We start from the raw sequence: 21,780 nt of genomic DNA on the forward strand, positions 1-21,780 counted from the left end.
CACAATGACAGTCATTCTAATAAAAGCATATAGTCACATTTTGCCTTTCAATAATTGAAAGGCAACACAACAGACTACACTAGAGTGACATACATGAGGATATATGTAACTTGTCAATCCAGAATGTGTACCAACCGACACCAGGTTCTAAATATCTCAATGGAAGAATAATTGTAAGTTATATTGTAGTAACATGTATAGGCTATACTGTACAATGCAGATTGATTAAAATAATGTCTTGACTTATTGATTAAAATAAGTTCCAGATGGCAGCTTACACCTTATAGCACTCTGTTTATACTTCATTTATACCTCCTATGGCGCAGACAGACACACAACAGACAGACAAATGAGTGTTTTAGTCGGTTCATCAGAATACTTTATTGTTGGATTTCTGAGAACGGCTGGCAGCATTGTGTAAAATGTTGACGTTGGGTTTTATCATTCCAGGGTGCTGGAGCTGGAGCTGACCTCCTCGCCGTCGACAATCTCCTTGGTGACGATCACCACCCTGCGCGTTGTTGTTGTTGTTTTAGTTTCAGGACTGTGGGACAACACATTGGGACACAGTTAGACACACGCGTCTCGTTTTCTCCACCCGACAGTAACATCTCCTGTGGTGTCAATTTAACTCTGAGAGTGTACAGGTTGAAACAAACAGATCCGTTTGTATGCATTCTGTACACTCCGAGTTAAAGAGTTACAATGTATACAGTACATTAACACAGATATTGTACTATGTGTGGATCAGTCAAGCAATAGAAAAGCTGCTTTGCTTTTGCATTTTCGTGCACATTATATTATCTTTCCAACAAGACATCAGTGTGAAATGCTGTTAACGTTTGTCCTAAAACATTAGAAATGGCCTGACAGGGGCACGGTGGCACAGTTGGTAGTGCTGTCGCCTCACAGCTAGAAGGTCCTGGGTTCGATTCCCGCTGGGGACGCTGTGGGCACTGGCGGCGTGTTCCCTCCTCCGCGTCATCAGTGCCCATACCCGAGGCGGGGGTTGGCGATAGGGCCTTTCTGTGTGGAGTTTGCATGTTCTCCCCGTGTCCCCTAGGGTAGATACCCTCACAAAAACATGCTGTAATCCTGGTCTCTAAAACTACCTCCCCCTGGCCAGCCGGGGCGCCTGATGGAGGGGAAAGGAACTGGTCGGAATAACGTGTCCCTTCCACGCGCTACGTCCGGCCGGGGAAATTCCCCTCTGTCAGGTGAAAAGAAGCAGCTTGGACTCCTCATGCATAGAAGGAGGCATGAGGTCAGTCCGCTGCCCCCCCAGGTTGGCAGAGGAAGTGTAGCGCCCAGGATTACATTAGATAATTGGCACTGGGTGAAAAGAAAACTGGGTTACAAAATCGTGGGATAAAAATTTAGTTAAAAAAAAAAAAGAAATGGCCTGACAGAGGTATAATATATCGTTATATCTTGGCTTAAAGTGAGTCCTCAATTCACAGACAGGAAGTATTCATAATGTTTTCCAGCAAGCCTGTTCGAAATCTGTTGTTTTAAATCTTTTGAAGTGGTTGTATGTAATTCCATAATTTGGCTATTCCGCTAATCCCGCCCCCCTCCCCATGTCCGCCTTGCATGTTCAGTTATCTGCAGTGGTTCTCAAAGTGAGGTCCGGGGACCCCCAGGGGTTCTTGAGGGAGTTCCAGGGGGTCCCCAGTTAAATGATACTTGTCTGTAACTCAGACATTAACATTGATTTTACAATATAAATTGGGGTTCCAGAGATAGTAATGCCAATGGGGGGGGGGGGGGGGGTTCCTTGAAATGAACATGGTTGAGAATCACTGCTGGAGCCGTAAAAATCATCTCGTTATGGGGGGGTTATGGGGGGGTCCCTGGCATATCATGGGTGGGGTCTGTGGGCTAATAAGTGTCATCTTGGGGGAACCCTGAAATTAAAAAGTTTGAGAACCACTGATCTATATCGTGTGTGTGCGTGTGTGTGTTTGTGCGCGGGTGTGTGTGCGTGCATGTGTATACACTCACGTGTACAGCTCTCCATCCAGCAGTCTCCTGTACTCAGCGATCTCCATCTCCAGTCGGGTCTTCATGTCCAGCAGCGTCTGGTACTCCTGGCGCTGACGCTCCAGGTCAGACCGGAGATTACCCAGCTGGTCTTCCAGGCCCGTCACCTGCCTCTGGTAACCGGCCAGCATGTTGGAATACCTGCTCTGGGTGTCCTCCAGGGTGCCCTCCAGAGAACTTTTCTGTATAAGGTATAGAGTATAAGTATAGAGATTATAGAGAACCAGAAGTGAGCTCTGTTGTCGCTTTTGCATTTGGAGCATTTTGCTCCAGGATTCAAAAGGCGAAAAGATGGGAAGAGATTTGAAATCGATATTGGCCCATTTTGGCTGTGTTATAAAGCTTTGAATGAAGGAAGGTGCTTGTCTACTTTCTGTTTTACATATAGTGCCGTTTGCTTGGTGTCATTTATTTGACACGCACCCTGCTGTGGGCCATGTTTCGTTCATGAATCTCTTCGCGGTGCACAAGTCTCCCTGAGAACCCAAGCCCAGTGTGTGTTTTGTCATAAACAAAGAATGAAGGAAGATAACTAATGCTTGGTTTATCCTTTTGAAATGGGAGACGCATGTCTTTCAAGACAAGTTAAACGGAAAACGGGGCGCATGATTGGATAGGAAGACAGCTATAGGAGACCTACCATGCTGAGCTGTGATTGGAGCTCGATCTCCAGACTCTGCAGGGTGCGTTTGACTTCGTTGATCTCGGTCTTGGATGTCTGGAGCACCTCGGTGCTCACGGCGACCTCTTTGTTCAGATCCTCCGTCTGTGAACGGACGGAACACATTGTAACAACAATATACTGTTTCACAATCATGTTATATCATATTATTCATCCGTATTTACATTTACTCGATGTGATGTGTTTTTTTTGTCAATTATTATCAATTAGCCCATTTAGACCTGAGGACGCATCCGTGTCACCTTATAGCTTTTAAACCACTTTAACCATTATTTTAAACTTTAGCTGTTGAAAAATAGCATATATTACATATATTTTTGGGAGTCTTTAACCCATTTTGGGCGGGCACCCCTTTTGGTGTTAGCATTATGTTATGCTTTAGCTATTGAAAAATGAAGGAGTGGCGCGCTACGAGCTTGTAGATCTGCTATTTTAGAAAAAGAACGACTGACATAGAAACATAGCTTTTTCAGAAAACTGTCAGGATGTAGAAGACATTTTCAGAATCTGATCTCAGGTCAAAATGGGTTAACACAGATTTATATGCATTGTCCTGGGAGTCTCTGCTATAGGCGTCCACTATATATATATAGGCACACCTACCTTCTGAGTGAACCAGGCCTCCAGGTCCTTGCGGTTCTTGGTGGCGACTCCCTCGTAGTGCTCTCTGATGTTGGCCATGATGGCGGACAGGTCCTGCTGAGGAGCGGCGTCCACCTCCACGTTCACCTGGCCGCTCATCTGGCTACGTATGGCCAACAGGTCCTGGAAGAGCACAAGCATTTTACAGTTAATATAATATCTATGGCAACCATGGATCTGACCCGTGGCAGACCACTGACCAATTTGGTCGCTTGCCGTGGTGTTGATCTCATATACGTTGAAAGCTATGCATTTGTTGATTGTAGACATTAACGGTCCAATTAGCTACTGTATATGCCTGTAGTGCACCCACAGATAATATACAAGCGTTTTGGTGTTAATTTATAATGTTGAGACAATACGGAACGATTCCAAGCCCACCTCCTCGTGGTTCCTCTTGAGGTGGATGAGCTCCTCCTTGAGTCCCTCGATCTGCATCTCCAGGTCTGATCTGCTCATGGTCAGCTCGTCCAGGAGCCTCCTGAGGCCGCTGATGTCCGCCTCCACGCCCTGGCGCATGGCCAGCTCGCTCTCGTACCTGCGGATCAGCCACGCAGTCACAGTCATCGTCATGGGAAAACCAAACAGGTTTATGCATGGAGTTAAATGCGCCACTCTAAGGTATTGATGGAGTCAATTCCTTTCTTGTGAGTGACCTTGGTGTACTGTATACCAGTGGATCCCCAAAGTGGGGTCCAGGGGTCCCCCAGGGGTCCTTGAGGGAGTGCTAGGGGGTCCCCAGCTAAATGATAGTTTGGACTTTGGAACCAAAAGGATGGGTCTGTAACTCTTGACAGTGAACACTATCATACACTAACATTACGATATAAATTAGGGACATACTGTAGAAATGCCATTAAATGGGGGTCTGTATAGACTAATGCGTGTCAAACTCAGGGTCTTTGAAATTCAACGGGTTGAGAATCACTGCTGGAGCCGTGAAAAGTTTCCCTTCACTCGCATTATCTCTACAAATGGGAGTCTGCGGGCTAATTAGTGTCAATTTGGGGGTCCTTGACACGGAAAGGTTTGGGAACCACTGCTGTATACTATTACTGACACATGTCGGAGATGTGGCACCAACCATGTGGACTGAGCTTCCTTCTACCCTGAAGACAAAACCTAAAGCGTTGTAGAGCTATTGTTTTGTCTGGACAGTTTGTCAATAAGTTAGTCTTTAACCATACAGTATAGCAGCCTGTGACCAAACTATATGAATCAGCCAGTTCAGTCACTGCATGGTGCAGCAGTTTGATGTGTATACTTACTTGGTCTTGAAGTCATCTGCTGCCAGCTTAGCGTTGTCGATGGACAGGTAGATTCCTCCATTGATACGGGTGGCATACTGGATCTAAAACAAACGAAGAGAAGACATGGGGTCAAATGGTAAATAAATGTAATTCCGACCGCATGTGACACGACTGCACATGCTATTCTAAATATATAATTTAGAATACAGGCAATTCTCCGTTCTAAAGTCCTTGTCTGTGTGTTGTAACATGGGAGACGCACCAGTAAAAAGGAGTTTCCATACATGCAAAACCAGTGGAGTTCACTGAATCCCCTAGTGTGTGTGTGTGTGTGTGTGTGTGTGTGTGTGTGTGTGTGTGTGTGTGTGTGTGTGTGTGTGTGTGTGTGTGTGTGTGTGTGTGTGTGTGTGTGTGTGTGTGTGTGTGTGTGTGCGCGCGCATGCGTGTGTTTCCGTTTGCGTGCGGCTCGCCCACGGATCAGAGATGCAATCAGCACACACTGAGGGAGAGGGAGGGAGGGAGTGAGGGAGCTCTCGCATTAGCTGTGCATGCAGTCTTATTGTCATTAAACATCATATTCCACATGAACATTTTTCTCCTGGTTATGTACATGAACATTAATATGAATTAATATGAACATTAATATTCTGACAATGTTCACAAGGTATAGGCCCACAGCCTGGCCTTTGATTTTTTTGGTTACATTTCATTCATTCTTCATTTACATTCATCTAATCTATTACTTTTGTAGTTCACACAAAGCCCAAAGGCCCAGACAAAACGTTCAAACTGTGCCTATATGTGCGTCGTGTGTGTTCGTTCGTCCCAGGTGAGGGCTTTTAGGTGTGGCTCCAGGGCAGGCAGGCATGTCTCTTTGACTTTCCAGTAACTGAAATTTGCTCCGGGATATATAATACCACTGAGCAAACCTGTATAGCAGGTATCTCTGGACTATTGTTCACTAAGCGATGCTTTTCCCTTTTCTTTCTTGTTTCGGTTGAGGGCCAGCCTCTTATGCAAACAAAGTGCTCTGTCTACAGAGCCACACCCTGAGGGGAAATCCAACTTTAAGCTGCATGCGCTAATGATATGTTCTGTGATGAAATGATACCTCACTTTATATTGATAATGACTTTGCATAGATTAGATTAGAATAGACAGACAGATACAGTGTAGACAGACAGACAGACAGACAGACAGACAGACAGACAGACAGACAGACAGACAGACAGACAGACAGACAGACAGACAGACAGACAACACAGACAGACAACACAGACAGACCTGATGGAAATTCAGTTGCCATAGCAGCACGGCGGTAAGGATGAATCAAATACACAGGTAAGGGTGGGGAACAAGTTGAACCTCCGTCTCTATATACGTTCCATTTTAAATTGAGAGGACTGCAGCAGGACTGATGGACCAATATGGGCTATACTGCAGTGGTTTAAATGGACCCTTTCAGGTTCTGTCTGTCTGTCTGTCTGTCTGTCTGTCTGTCTGTCTGTCTGTCTGTCTGTCTGTCTGTCTGTCTGTCTGTCTGTCTGTCTGTCTGTTCTAATCTAATCTATGCAAAGTCATCATCAACATGAAGTGAGGTATCATTTCATCAGAGTTGAGGGGAGGCCTTGCCATTTAAAAGTCTGAGAACGTCTCCGAGACCTGCACTCACCTGGTCCTGCAGGTCAGCGATGGTGGCCTTGAAGGCGCCGTAGTCGTTCGTCTCGGGCCTGGTCTTGCTCTCCAGGAACTGCCGGATCTTCAGCTCCAGGTCGGCGTTGGCCTTCTCCAGGTTGCGCACCTTCTCCAGGTAGGAGCCCAGGCGGTCGTTGAGGTTCTGCATGGTGGCCTTCTTGTTCTCGTTCATGTCGACGGCGTCGGACAGGTTGAAGCCGCCCCCCATGCCGCCCCCCATGCCGGCGCCCATGCCGCCGCCGCCGCCCGCCGCGGCCCCGAAGGCCCTGGAGGCGCTGGCGCTGGAGATGCGCACGCCGCTGCCCCCGGCGCCTCCGTACACGCTGCCGCTGCCGGACCTCAGGGGCGTCAGGCGGCTGGCGCCGATGCGGCTGCCGCCTGCACTCTGGTAGGATGGAGCACGTTGGGAGTACATGATGGCTGCTGGTCTGTCTGTCTGTCGGTTCTGTCTGTCTGCTCTGCTCTGGGAGGGAGGGAGAAGGGTCGGCGACTGAATGAGGAGAGGTTGGTCACACAGCTGCCTTTTATGTCACAACAGGGAGAGGGAGAGTGAGAAGGGAGGGGTGTGTGTGTGTGTGTGCGTGCGTGTGTGTGTGTGTGTGTGTGTGTGTGTGTGTGTCTGTGTGTGTGTGTGTGTGTGTGTGTGTGTGTGTGTGTGTGTGTGTGTTCCAGCCCCCATTGCGGGTTGGCCTTAGGCCAATACCTTAGAAAACCAATACCAAGAAAACACACACACACACACACAGAAAACAGACCGTGTACAAAGTCATATCTGAAGATGGAATGTTAAATATACGTTGTTGCACAACGTATACAGTATGAATGATGTGCAACACAGGAACACGGATGGAAGGGGCCGCTCCACTTGTTACGATGTGGTCTAAATGAATTCTTTCAGTGTGACACACAGCGTTGTAATTTCATGGCTCACATGTCAAAGTCTAACCCACCCATGTAAACACACACACATACACACACACACACACACACACACACACACACACACACACTTCCGCTGCATGCTCAGATTCCTTTTTTACCTGCCTGTACCTGCCCTGTTGTTCCTCTTTGTGTATAATGTGTTGTCTCAGATGGGAGGTGCAGAGATGCTATACCTTCATGTTCCTCTCTCTCTCTCTCTCTCTCTCTCTCTCTCTCTCTCTCTCTCTCTCTCATGTCGGTGGTCACAAGGGAACATTGGAAAGCCTAACCCTGTGTCTGTTCTTCACATCACGTGTTTGTTAGCCACAGTTCGAAGAAATACAAACATATATCAACATGCATACAGTATACAATACTCTGACTGTGACCCATGATGTGACATGTGACCTGTGTTTTTACTTTTATTTATATTTTTTTATTTACTTTTGTCTTGTTTGTCCTTTGTTGGGGGGGGGGGGGTGTACTGTGTTGTTTGCTGATTATGTTTCTGTGATGCTTTGTGACGTTTAAAAAAAAGAAAAAGAAATGGGTGACTATATGTAAAGATCTTCCTGTCAGATGTGCCGCTTTACTGTCCCCAATAAAAACACATTCATGCAGTATATCAGGTTATACAAGTCACATGGATCTAAACTCAGTCTCAGGGGTTGCGTCCCCCCCGGCCCCCCTGGACCCCTCCATTGAATCCTTTAAAAGAAAGCTCAAGACCTTTATTCAGTATATAGCGTTTGAATCCCCCTGATGTGCATGGCAGATCTTTTTTTTCATATCGTTTGTTTTTTTTATTGTTTGTGTGCCTTTGTGATGTATGGTTTTAGTTTTTGCATTATAAAGACATTGTACTTGACATGAACATTTCCTGAGGACCAGCATATAGACCCTAACTTTGTCACAGTCCTGGCCATTGTGGCCAAACCATGCTGCTGGTTGGTACTGTGTTTTTTTTTTTATTAATAAATGCATTTCGCAATTACATGATGCTATGGGTAATGTTGGTTTATTGTAATTGTTTATGTAAACTGCAAAAAGTGTCCTGTAAGTCCATATGGGCTGGGCTTCTTCGGAAGCATGACACTTAAATAAAGAATCAATCAATCATGTTGAAGGCATAGCCGCGGTAAAGTACAATATACAGTATCACGACCTCAAGTGCATTGTGGCTTAGCAAAGGCTTGCCAATGATATTTGATATCTGATGTGAGAAAGCACACAAGGACCCATACAGCAGGAAAACCTTTACTTGTACAATTAGTGGTAAAAGCTGGAGAAAGTACCAACTTAAGGCTTGTCCGTATCCCATAGGACAACCCAAGGATTCATACCGGGTGAAACTTTATTTTTTTCCCCTGCCTCTGATTGTGATAACAACATACCGAAACAAGAGAGAACTTCAGTGCATTCCAAAGGGGCTTTCCAGTCCCACCGCACCATCAAAACCTGTTGATAATAATCCAAGAACCGCCGCACTGATTCAAGGTTAGTCACTGAGTTCTTCGCTCCGTCACAAGTTGAACCCATTGTTATCGTGGTTACCGTGGTTACCCAGTGTTCTTAATGGTTAATGCAATAAGAACCACAACTCCCAGTAGTAGAACATTAACTAGAGCCGACTCCAAGCTGACCACTCCAGACATTATATCCTGACATTCTGCCCTATTTATGACCTGAGCAGGTTTACGAGGCACTGCATGAATCACACACACACACACACACACACACACACACACACACACACACACACACACGTGCACGCGCACGCACACACACACACACACACACACACACACACACACACACACACAGTCTCTCCCCCTTTGCTTTGACATGATAAAATGTTTTGCATTGCCAAAGCAAACAAGTCACAACATTACATAATGAGACGACAAGACAAGCTTGAATAACAATAATGAATAACAAGCAATATAGTAACTAATAATGACAACAAGTGAATAACAAACAATGAGACAATGATAACGGTGATATGCAGCAGTTAAGTGAATTTGTTTAGCAGATAATATGTTCGGCTCTTCTGTCCACTGGCTGTCCCTCAGTTGATGACACTGTGCATGCCTGCTGTCATTTGTGATAATTGGATATAATTGGGGTATATCAGTGGCCACTTGGACACAACTAACGTCCAACGTCTTTGACTTCATTACCCAAGATTATCTGCAAGGACACGTCTGGCATTTCTGCCTTGGTGCTTTGGCAAATGCCAGGATGAAACTCGATATTCTCTCCCGCAGTTAAACATAGTAATACAGTCAAGCCCCTAGGCTAGCAGGGACCCCACTGAGTCTATACATTTAAGGAAGGATGATTGTTATTGCTTAAACAATGTTACTTGTCGGGACATCATTTCTATATAGTTGTTAAATAAGTTACATGGTGGTTTATGAGTCATAAGAGGGGATTATTGTCACTGGGCTGTACACAACCTTCTCAGCTGGTGTCTGTAGATGGCAGTGTCATGATGATGTATTATTCTGAATAGATACACCTCTAAGAAGACAAGCAATGTTCCTGGGCCATTTTATTCACCGAGATTGACGATATCTTTTAGTCATTGCTGTAAATAAAATAAACATATTATTGCAACACTCTGATTGGATGTCATCTTGACCAAACAGACATCACCACATACTCCACCCATTTACAATTAACATAATCATAAATAATAACTGGCAAACAAGCTACAGGACATGCTGGAGGTTACTGCACCAGACAAATATACATAGATATACTTACTTAATCCTCTTTTGTGCTGGATAGCATCTCCGCCAATGAACGCCAATGCTGTCTGTCTGTCTATACTGCCCAAAGCTGCACTTAGGCCTCAGGTCAGATCACTACATAGATTATGTACATAAAGGATAAATGAAAACGGTGCTAACATACACCAGGAATACAGAAAACAAGTTTAATGTTTCATTGAGGACTAAAGGTTGTTCCCTTTTGATATTATGTATTTATGTATTCATGTCCATTTATCATTTACACACACACACACACACACCACACACACACACACACACACACACACACACACACACACACACACACACACACACACACACACACACACACACACAGAGCATGCCATCGCGCAAACTCCAGCTTTTCACCAGGGGAGAAAAAGTTTTATTCTTTTATTTTTGTTATCCAAAATGAGTTAATAGCACATGAGGCAGACTCTTCACATACTGTACTAGACTAGAGCATGTCTGAAATAAGTGTCAGAGCTGAAATCTACATTTAAATATATGGTGCCAGGTGTAATGTTAGAGTCCACACAGAAGTGAACCATTCAAGCCTGCATATTTTCACTGTTTTCTGCAAGACATTATACTCTATAAAGCCATATCTCAAAAACTGGTCGGTCAAACAACCAACATGTCAATTTGAAGCCATGATACCCTGCTTTCATATGACATGAAAAAACGATGGCAGTCCCTCAGTCAAATTTTGTTTCATTTAAATTTGGCTTCCATCCAAGTCAAACAGAGTCTGGATGCTGCAGCCTTGCACGTTGGCTCACTTGGTAACACCTGTGTTTACCCTGATCTTTCATGTCCTGTGGCTGCTGTGGAAAAAAGCTCTTTTGTAAAGGTGTGACATTGCCACTGGGTTAGTTGTTCGGGCCTCTCTGTTTGGCAAATGGGACTTCTTTCCTCAAATAGAGCGGTGGTTTTCAACCAGTTCCCGGTGGTCCCCAGTTAAATAATAATAATAATAATAATAATAGACAGTTGGTAACCAAAATGGACCCTTTAATTATTATTATTCAACGACAAAATATTCTAAAGACAAGTTTTGGGTCTGAGTGGCTAAATGCCATCAAATTATGGTTTGTGTCACGGTTCAGGACAGGCAGGTGTTGGACCCAAGCGCAGACAAAGGCAGAGGACAGGCAGGTCGAATACAAGGGGGGGTTTATCAACCAAAATCAGGAACAAACAAAACACTAGGAACATGGAAAATCATGAGGAGCAAAAAACCACTGACTTACAATTTACGCACAAGGGCATACTTATAGACATGGGGAAACTAGACACAGGTGAACACCACTGACAATCAACACTGGGATAGGCTGGGGAACTAAGGGGACACAGGTGGAAACATGGGCAATCACAGGACTAGTGAGACAAGACAGGAACAGAACTACAGGGGCAGACAGGAAGGCACAAAACATGACTACAAAATAAAGGTTCACAGTGTAAGGCAAAACTGCAACTAAGAAACGAGGAAAATACAAAACATCAAAATCACAGGAACACAACAGAAAGGTAAAACAATAACAAAAACCAAGAACAGGGTACACAAGAAAACATAACACGTCACAGAACGTGACAGTTTGTGGCTTAAATGCAGAATAAATAAATGGACCTTGACATGAAAAACCAACAAAAAACAAACAAACACTGCCCTAGAAAGTAGACATGTGAATTGGTAGACACTCCCGCGCTACGTGCGCTCTATAAAATCCTCCGGTAGCCACGCCAGAGCTTAATGGTGTCTCTCGCAACCTGCTCCACAGGTACACGAGTCAGGGTGATGACCCATGAAGACTCGTCAGCTCAGCTAGCTTCTTCTCAGCCCTGAGTGTCACATTATCAGTCTGTTGTATACTTTTATTATGTAGTCTTGTCCTAGTGTTTCCTGTTTTCCCTAGTAACTGTTCTGCCTGTCTTGTCTCACCTCCCTGTGATTACTAGTTTTCTCCACCTGTGTCCTGTTAATCTCCCAGCCAATCCCAGTGTTGATTGTTGTTCTGTTGCACCTGTGTCTAGTCTTTATAAACCTCCCTGTGTTCAGTGTTCCCTTGTCAGATTATAAATCATTGTTACTGTGTTTGTCCTGCTACACTTGAGTGCTACTGTGAGTTTATGTTAATAAATATATTGGACTGCATCAGTTTGCCTACTTGGTTCTGCTTCTGGGTCCTCACCTGACACACCGTGTGACACTGAGTCCATTCTCCTCCTGGGACATTTTGTGATTGCCGGACTTTAGAGCCTGCCCTGAATCCCTGACCACTGCACAGTCTGCACTACACCAGGATGCTACTGCCAAGGCTGAGTGAGAAGATATGTCAGCCAGGAGAATGAGGTTTTGGTCGGTGGCGCCCTTGATACTGGGAGGAAAGTACTGGGAAATTAGCCAGATGTATGGAGGATGGAGATGACTGGAGACACCGCTGGAAAGCTCATCATGAACTCTGTCTATATCCATGGGTTCCACAGTTTGACCCTGGCATCACTTACACAACTGATGAAGTCAAGTAGAAGACGGCTCAAGGTTGTTGTTTTTTTTTTTGCTTATTTGCTGCTGTGTTGTATGCTGTCTACTAGTGAGATGATTCAAGCTGTTGTATTGTGTCATTTTGGGATCCAATGTGTGTGTGTGTGTGTGTGTGTGTGTGTCGTTACTGATAACGAGTGCTTCCAAACGAATTTCTTGACAGGAAGTAGCTCAACATGTCTACGGTGGGTTTTTATGAAACAAACACTTTGCAGATAGTAAGACGATAATTCAAGCTTTTCAAGTTGGTGAGTTTGACGTTATTTGATACAATTAAATAGGACTTCTCTGTTTGGATGAATGGGATGGGATGTTGCACCTATAGGTAGCACCTTGCTGGCAAGATGGCAGCCGTGTGCATGTATATCATAGATCTCCTCAGGAGGCTCTATTTGTAATCCTTTCTCTCCATTTCTCAATATTAATGTTATTAACTTATATTCTTCAAAAGGTGAGTTATCAATCATTCATCCATGCTAGCTATGGCGCTCTGCAGTTTTCAAACCAAAAATGCTGTAGTTAAGTAAAGTGGATATATAGGCCTACTGGGATTCAGTTTGAGAACATCTACCTTATAGGCGGTGCCTCTGAAACACGACTATCTCTTCCGGCAAAGCGAAGCAGGTTTATTCTGTACCTTACAGAGTCAGCAGGGTTATTCTGTACCTTGCAGAGTCCTGGCTTAATGACGACAGTCACGACACGCCCGTGGTATGCACAGCACTGTAGAATAGGAGGAGTACAGTATGTCTTTTGTGAACACAGTGATGTAGAGCAGGGGTCTGCAACCTTTTCGACATGAAGTTCTGTGTCTTTATTTTCTTGATAGTCGGCGTGCCATATCGACGTTTAATTATGACACCACATCCAAACTATATATTTCCATCCGATTTTGTTTGTTCATACACACAGAGCAACCTTTATTTTTTCTCTACTTCTTTAGAAACATTTTCTTTCACATCAGCATGTATGATTTTTAGACTCAATTATTATTTTTACCACTGTCTCTCCAGTCAGAGTTCAATGAATGTGAGTCTAAATTAATGTAGAATTATGTGCAGGATGTAATTTGCATACAGATGTGAGTGGACTTAATGTAACTGTAAACCTTTTTTTTATGTATATTTTTTTTATCCCACGATTTTGTAACCCATTTTTCACCCCTGTGTCAATCATCTAATGTGATCCTGGGCTCTACACACCCTCCACCAACCTAGTCCCCTATATGGGGGACAAGGGGAGAGCAACGGACTTGAACTCATGCTTCCTTCATGCCAAGTTGCCAAGTGTCCAAGTTGCTCCTTTACACCTGACAGGGGGGACTTTCCCTGGTTGGACGTAGCTCGTGGAAGGAACACGTTATTCCAACCAGTTCCTTTCCCCTCCATCAGGTGCCCCGGCTGGCCAGGGGGAGGCAGTTTAGTGACCAGGATTACTGCATGTTCTTTGTGAGGGTACCTACCATAGGGGACATGGGAAGAACATGCAAACTCCACACAGAAAGGCCCTTTCGCCAACCCCGCCTTCGGGTATGGGCACTGATGACGCGGAGGAGGAAACACGCCGCCAGCACCCACAGCGTCCCGAGCGGGAATAGAACCCAGGACCTTCTAGCTGTGAGGCGACAGTACTATACCAACTGTGCCCCTGTAAACCTTTTTTTATATACATTTAAAAGAAAAATCATCTCTCACACTTGTGCCAGTGATCACCCTCTGCTGTGCCTAAGGTTGCCTACCCCTGATGTAGAGAGCGTGCAAACATAACATTGAACTGCTGTTGTGTTCCTTGTGAGTTATTTAAGTTCTTATGAAGTAAATGAGCTTTTACTGGAGCAAAATCTGCACTGCAAGAACTGTAGAAAGTAAACTGAGGAGTATGCACATTACATAGGGTCTATGGAAGGGCTTAAAGTCCATAACAGGCTAGGAATGTTCTGTTTCTTTCTTTCTGACTTGCCAGAGGCAGTGCTTAACACTGGATAGTATCCATCTTGCACACATGCAGTTTGAATACTTTAAGTCACCTGTGTGACCCATGCCACTGTCAAATATGTTCCTTGTATGTTCTTGCAGTTGCAGGCAGTTCAGAAGAAGTAAAAAAAAAAAAAGAAAGAAATGGGAGTGGAGTGGGACTGCCTAGCCCACCATTATGGGAGTAGAATGTGCTGTCTATGACTGCTTCCCCTAGCCAGTTCTGTAAAGATGTGCCTGTGTAATGCCTGGGATTGGAACGCAAGTCCCCTGTGCGGGGACTTCAGAAAGGCCAAACATCTTATCCAGTGACTATAGAGCCTAAAGGGGAATTCCCCAGGCCCTTTCCCGAGGGAGATATGCTTTTGGTCTTCAGAAAGAAGGCCTATTCATAGTCTGGATTTTCGGTGGTGAGGTGACCACCAAATAACGTTGAGCGGTGCTGATTAAAAACAGAGAGAAGGGCTGGAGCGGTGGCGGTGGTTTGCTCTTCACCGCGGCTTGTGACGTCATGTTGTAGTTCGGTGGTCACCTCGCCACCGGAAATCCAGACTATGTATGAGCCTTAAGCCGCTCTGCTACACCTGGACAGGGTTGCTTGCTTCTGAGTCTGACGCCTATTCCCAGCGGTCATGAAGCAGCTATAGCTCCAAGGCTGCCTCCGTGACAGTTAATGTGGTCCGTATGGTGCTAGTGTGATTAGGGTTGGCACGGCAGGCACTCTATAGTGTATTTGTTAAACAGGTCTCTCCATAGACTATACCTTTTAGGTATCTCACTAGGTATTTTAGGTATGTATTATGGTTCAGAGTAACCCTATATTTCTGCATCTTCTGCCCTACAAGTAACTGGGTCTCAGAAACTATAATGCTATCTATAAATGTTATCTATCATCTATTTTCATGTCTATCATCTGTTTATCCCTCTATTGTCTGTCTGTCTATCTGTCTGTCTGTCTTCCGTGCTTGGACCCCGTTAATTGTTACTTGCAGCTATTTTTATAAAGGCTGTCATCAGAACGTTCTCTCCTTTCTGCCACAATAGATACGGCTCTATTATGGCTTTTCCCATGAAATGTGTTATAGTATAGTCTGACTCTGTTGTGTTTGACCCAAAAGTCAAACTTACATGATTACACTGGCAACAATGTCAAGAAGGATGTACTGTAGTATTTCTGTTTACTTTAGGCCTACTACTTTTCCCCCTGAGGTGTGTTGACTCGCTATTTGCTGACGATGGCGCTTGACACGCAAATATATAATTGTGCATGTCGCCATGCAATTAAATATTTTAACAATAGTAATAGTATTTTTTACAAGCCTCAGTATTAATTGTTAACTTTGCCTGCCACTGCTGAGTAAAACTAAAGGACTGATCTTGCAGCCTCTCATTTTGCACAACCACATATCGGTGTGTGGATGAACATCTGCACTTTCAATGGGCAAAAAGCCTGGAGGGCATATGGGCATAGACATCCAGGTCTATGCCCATAGACCTGGGGAAATCCCCCATTAATTCTGCTTACCTACATGTTTGGCTCATTTAGGGCAATACTACCCTTATAGTGTGGGCCAGGTGCAGCATGCAGAGGGCAGATTTGTAACCACAAGCCAGCTGTGCATATACTGATTAATTCAGCATTACTGAATTGATCTATTTAGGTATTCCTAATGTCTGCACGATGTTTGCAACGTTAACCCTGTTCCACGGCAATAACAATTACAATTTGTGCATTTTGTGATTCTTTGTCCAGAGACAATAATTGCATTTTTTGCCTCTCAGTGCCAATTCTGAACGACCAAATCTTCTTTCTCCCTCTACTTTCTACTGTCCACACAGCATATGAGCAATTGAACACGTACATCTCAGCGTTAAATACAGGAGGATTTTACAGAGTAGATTGGGGGCTCCCAGAGATAAATTAGTATCAAATGGGGGGTCCGTACACACACATAGCCTTAACTGCATATCAAAAAGAATAAATCACACCAGACAGCCACCAATTTAAGCTTGACCTCTGAGCTATTTTATTGAGTGTTGTGTGAGATCAGATCAGCAGAGTGTTGCGATGCTCTCTCAGTGATCATTCATCAGCCTCTACGCTCTCCACCACCGTCTCCACCACTGTGACGGTCTTGGTGGTGACCGTGCTGGAGCTGCTGGAGCTGGAGCTGAGGCCTCCGGACATGCTGAGGCCTCCGGATGAAGCGGACAGGCTGAGGCCTCCGGATGAGGCGGCTGAGACGCTGCAGCGTGGGGAGCAGACGACATATCGGTCAATGGCGGGGCGTCTCATACGATTTAATATGTAGGCATTTAGCAGACACTCTTAATCCAGAGCGACTGAGAGTAAGCAAGAACAACACATGGTAATATATCAAATGCATAAAAATAGTCATAAGGAAGCTAAGGACCTATAGCGTCTGTCTAACAGTAGAAAAAAACTCTAAAGTAAAGCAATGAGTATACACTCTAGAGTGCTATATATGTCTACAAACAATACTATCTAAATTACATAATGATGTTGAGGCTAGGGCAAGTGCTACGGGCTAAAATGGAGTCTGAAGAGGTGAGTCTTATACCTCATGCCACTGCTGATACCAGCGCTCAGACTGGCGCTCGCGCTGGCCTCTCCGTCCAGCAGTCTCCTGTACTCTCCGATCTCCATCTCCAGCCTGGTCTTGATGTCCAGCAGCATCTGGTACTCTCCTCCCTGGCGCTCCAGGTCAGCCCTGAGCTGCACCAGCTGTCCCTCCATGCTGGTCACCGAGGCCTGGAAGCCGGCCAGGGCCATGGTGTAGCGGCCCTGCGTCTCTCCCAGCGTGGACTGCATTGACATATTCTGCAGGAGGCCAACGACAGGGAATCAGTCAGAACCCGTATCGGTGTATGATGTGTGCATCCTGTGTTCAACTCTTGTGGATTCATATATTGCCAGATAGCGTTGTCCCGGTCCGATCACGTGATCGGAAATCGGGGGCCGATCACGTCATTTACAAATGATCGGATCGGGAGCAAAAAAATAAAAACGTGATCACAGCCATCCCTAGTATCAATATTATATCCATATCATGATTATTAGACTGGATATTGTCTGACATTTTGCAGAACAAAAAAATGGGTATCGGCAGAAATCAAATGATCGGATCGGGAGCAAAAACAACTACTATGTTTACAACATTTACAGACATTTAGTGGATGCTATTATCCAGAGCAACATCAAAAAGTGCAAAATCAGCAGAGTAATGGTGAACTCACATATAAGTAGCATGCAAAGAGACACACCTTATACAAGGTGAGCAAGCATCAAACCTATATCTGTCTAGAGACAACATGCTCTCTAAATAATATTATTAACATTAGTGGTGGTCACTGGTCAAGCATAATAACCAGCTCTAAAAAGAAGAAAGTTGTGCACAGTGACTTGAGGATTACCGTACCATGCTCATCTGTGACTGCAGCTCGATCTCTAGGCTTTGCACGGTGCGTTTAACTTCCGAGCTTTCTGTTTTGGATGACATTACGACTTCTGTGGTGGTGACGACTTCCTGGTTCAGTGTCTCCGACTGTGGACAAGGAAAACCAAAACACAAGGAGGAAAATTATGGTCAGAGCTCATTCATTCATCTGGAGCGCAGTATGGGTGGGATTGTGTATAGGCAAAAAATACATTTTGCAGTGCTGAATGGAAATGATCATAGATTCATGATCACACACACAACCTACTATAAGCAAGTGAGAGTGTTACCTTGGCCATGAACCACGCCTCGAGGTCCTTGCGGCCCTTGGCGGCGACCGCCTCGTAGTGTTCCCTGATGTCCTCCATGATGATTGAGAGGTCCTGCTGAGGAACGGCGTCCACCTCCACGTGAACCTGGCCACTCATCTGGGAGCGGATGGACAGGAGCTCCTATATAGAACAACAAGGTCGCGAGCTCGCTTTAGTATAGTGTAACGGCATGGTGCAATGCACTGGCTTATAGATAAGCCTACCCCTTCTTGCTTAGCTACAGCAGGTAGGCTACCCATCGGTTTATGTGTCTGCATGCGTAAGACATTTAAAATACACAACTTGTATTGTCGCCCGTGTTTAGGTGTAATGCAAAGAGATGCCTGAGTCTGACCTCCTCGTGGTTCTTCTTGAGGAAGACCAACTCCTCTCTCAGACCTTCGATCTGCATCTCCAGGTCGGACCTGGTCATCGTCAGCTCGTCCAGAACCCTCCTCAGGCCAGCGATGTCTGCCTCCACTGACTGACGCATGCCCAGCTCGCTCTCGTACCTGCATGGGGCAACACAGAGGGGCTGTTGGTTCCTGTGTTGTATACATAGACTGTAAAAAAATATGGACAAAGCGTTCCGCGGGTCTAACATGAACATAAAATGAAGCATGTCAGTCCTTGCAATGGAAGTCGCCATCTTTCTAGATCCGTTTGGGCCCAGCTGGCCCATTGGCTGGCCCAGACAACGAGGCGGGACTTCCCCCCCTTCTTCTTCGTTGGTTTTTATTTTGACTCGAGTGGGTGGGGGATCCCGTTCATAGACTGTAACGGTAGCCACGCCCCTCAGAACATGCACGACTTTATGGTATTTTTTTTTATAAATGGGACCATAATTTTCCAAAAAGAATATTATGACATTAGAAATGAGACTTTAAACTAGTGACTGGAAGCAGAAAGTATTCATGACCATGTTTATTAAGGTAATACAGTCTAGGTGAAGTTGGGCCCAAATACATGGACTTCTATGGGGCTATGGGGTTTTTTGGGCCCAATGACAGCGCCACAACAGGCCATTATATGAACTTTCAGGAAATCCCAATTTCCTTGTGGCTTCACAAAATATCTGTCTGACTGCCCCCCCCCCCCTGGTTGTATATAGCGTAGCTTTCTTTTTAACAAGCGCAAGATCATGAGGCGGGGTGCAGAGGGAAAATAAACACAAGGAGGAGAGGAGAGGTTTGACTTCAAGGAAGTTTAATTCACTCACTTGACTCTGAAGTCATCGGCAGCAAGCTTGGCGTTGTCAATTGAGAGGTAGACTCCACCGTTGACGGTGGTGATTTCATAGAACTAAGGAGCAATGCAAGCAGAGATGGCAGAGAAGATGGCACGTTTAGTGATCAGTTACAGCACTGGCAGGGCCACATTAGCCATTGGGCCAATGGGGCCGTGGCCCAGGGGCCCTTGGCTCTCAGGGGCCCTTCTGGGAAAATGTAAAGCCTCTGTAATGGGTTTGAGGCCCTGAAAAAAAGCTCCTGGGGACCTTCATTGGTCATTGATTTTGTTAAATTTAGGTAAAATGTTTTATAAAAACACAAAAAAACTCAAATCTAGGAGGCCCCCAAAGAATGTACCGGCCCATGGGCCCTTGTGGGGTTACATGAACACTATCAAGAACAATCCAGTACTATGCACATGCAGTGTCAATCACTGGACTTAAATATACATAGGCAGTACTGATGTACTTAAAGATAATCTATAAAACAAACATCACCAACACTTGTACTATAGTTATTACAGTTACATGCTCTTATTAATTTTAAAGTAACATCCACCACCAGAAACACATTGTTCAGGACACTGATTGGCATGTAAAGTCATGCATGTCCTGAGATGCTGTTAGCGCTATAGTATACAAAGACAGTCTGTTCGAGTGATGAGTGACGAGGACAAGCTATGACGGGAACGCGGCGCAGGCTGACAGTGGGCGTGGCGTGCATGCATGCATGCAGACGTGCGTCTGTGTCTCCTTACCGAGACCTGCAGTTCGGCGATGGTCACCAGGAAGCCCCCGTAGTTGGCGGCGGAGGGGCCGGCCTTGTTCTCCAGGAACATCCTGATCTTGTACTCCAGGTCGGCGTTGGCCGCCTCCAGCTTCTTCACCTTGTCCAGGTAGGTGCCCAGGCGGTCGTTGAGGTTCTGCATGGTGGCCTTGTCGTTGGTCTGGAAGTCGAGGTCTGCGCCGCCGCCGAAGCCTCCGCCGAAGCCTCCGCCGCCGCCGCCACCTCCGCCTCCTCCCAGGCCGAAGCCTCCTCCTCCGCCACCTGCCACGACGAAGGGTTGTCACAGTTATTACATGGACGTCTTTCGTGTGTCCATGTTGAAAGATGTTCGTTCATTCGTTAAAAGAAACAAGCTTACAACGCGTCAATTGCTTGGTATATTTCAGTTGTTTGTCATGTCAGCCCCTGTGCACTTCTTTATTACGAAACCTATAAAGCCTAAACCGCACCAATGCAACTCCTTGCAACTGCCATTGCGGGATGCAAGTATAGTTGCATGCAAGTGGCATGCAAGTATAGTTGCATGTTGCAAGGACTTGCATGTTGAATCATTGGGGGAAAACATCATTGTAATTTCTATTCATAATGTTCTAATTTCCAATGCACAAAAAAACACAATTAAATCGTTAATCGAAATCATTTGCGCGACAATTAATTGTCAACTAAAGCCCACACCAATGATTCGCCGCATTCAACTCCTTGCAACATGCAACCACTTTGCAACCGCTTGCAACCTTGCAACCGCTTGCAACCTTGCAACCGCTTGCAACCGCTTGCAACCTTGCAACCGCTCGCAACCACAAGTACACCAATGCAAGGAGTTGCATTGGTGTACTTGAGACCTTTAAAACCGTTCTGTTGCAAGGAGCTGCGACTATAAGTTGCATCGGTGCGATCTGGCACCTTGAAATCGTGCAATCGTGGCCCTTACCTCCCAGGCCGAAGCCTCCTCCTCCGCCGCCTCCCATGCCGAAGCCAGCTCCTCCGCCACCACCTCCTCCCATGCCGAAGCCGGAGGACAGCCTGGAACCGCCGCCGCCGCCGGCGCTGGAGACGCGCACTCCAAATCCACCTGCTCCTCCGTACACGCTGCCGGCCCTCATGCCTCCACCGCCGCCCATGCCGCCGCCACCAGACATACGGGAACTACCCGACGACATCCTGAAGCTCGCCATGATGATGCACCTTGTGTGGCGTTGATGATGATGATGATAATGACAGAGACTGCAGGAGGTCCTTCTGCACTCAAGCCGGAGAGGAGAGAGTGAAGAGCTCCGGCATCGCAGGCCGTGATTTATACCGTTCTACCGACGGGGCAAAACGTGGGGGTGGAGGGAGAGATTGTGCCAAGGGTGGGAGGAGAAACACGACCTTTTGCAAATCACGACGGAAAATTGCTGACATGTGTAGAATGTACAGTAGGTAACGGGGGTAAGTTGTAGGTGTGGCACATATTATCACCTCAATC

General features: G+C 45.6%; 1 protein-coding gene across 1 annotated transcript; it reads right to left on the reverse strand.

The window, feature by feature from the left end:
* Positions 1–350: 350 nt before the first annotated feature.
* LOC308323451 (uncharacterized protein) lies at positions 351–21,560 on the reverse strand. Its single transcript, XM_080775181.1, has 16 exons — positions 21,244–21,560; positions 20,284–20,573; positions 19,517–19,599; positions 18,653–18,809; positions 18,277–18,438; positions 17,969–18,094; positions 17,111–17,370; positions 16,615–16,774; positions 7,363–7,434; positions 6,290–6,802; positions 4,636–4,718; positions 3,749–3,905; positions 3,329–3,490; positions 2,684–2,809; positions 2,005–2,225; positions 351–544 (listed from the first exon to the last, which is right to left on the reverse strand). The coding sequence occupies exons 1-16, from the start codon at positions 21,485–21,487 to the stop codon at positions 442–444; spliced, it is 2,919 nt and encodes a 972-aa protein (XP_080631307.1). The 5' UTR covers positions 21,488–21,560; the 3' UTR covers positions 351–441.
* Positions 21,561–21,780: the final 220 nt, after the last annotated feature.

The sequence above is a fragment of the Protomyctophum bolini genome (genome assembly GCF_963924005.1).
Source record: "Protomyctophum bolini genome assembly, chromosome: 11".
NCBI classification, from domain to species: Eukaryota; Metazoa; Chordata; class Actinopteri; order Myctophiformes; family Myctophidae; genus Protomyctophum; species Protomyctophum bolini.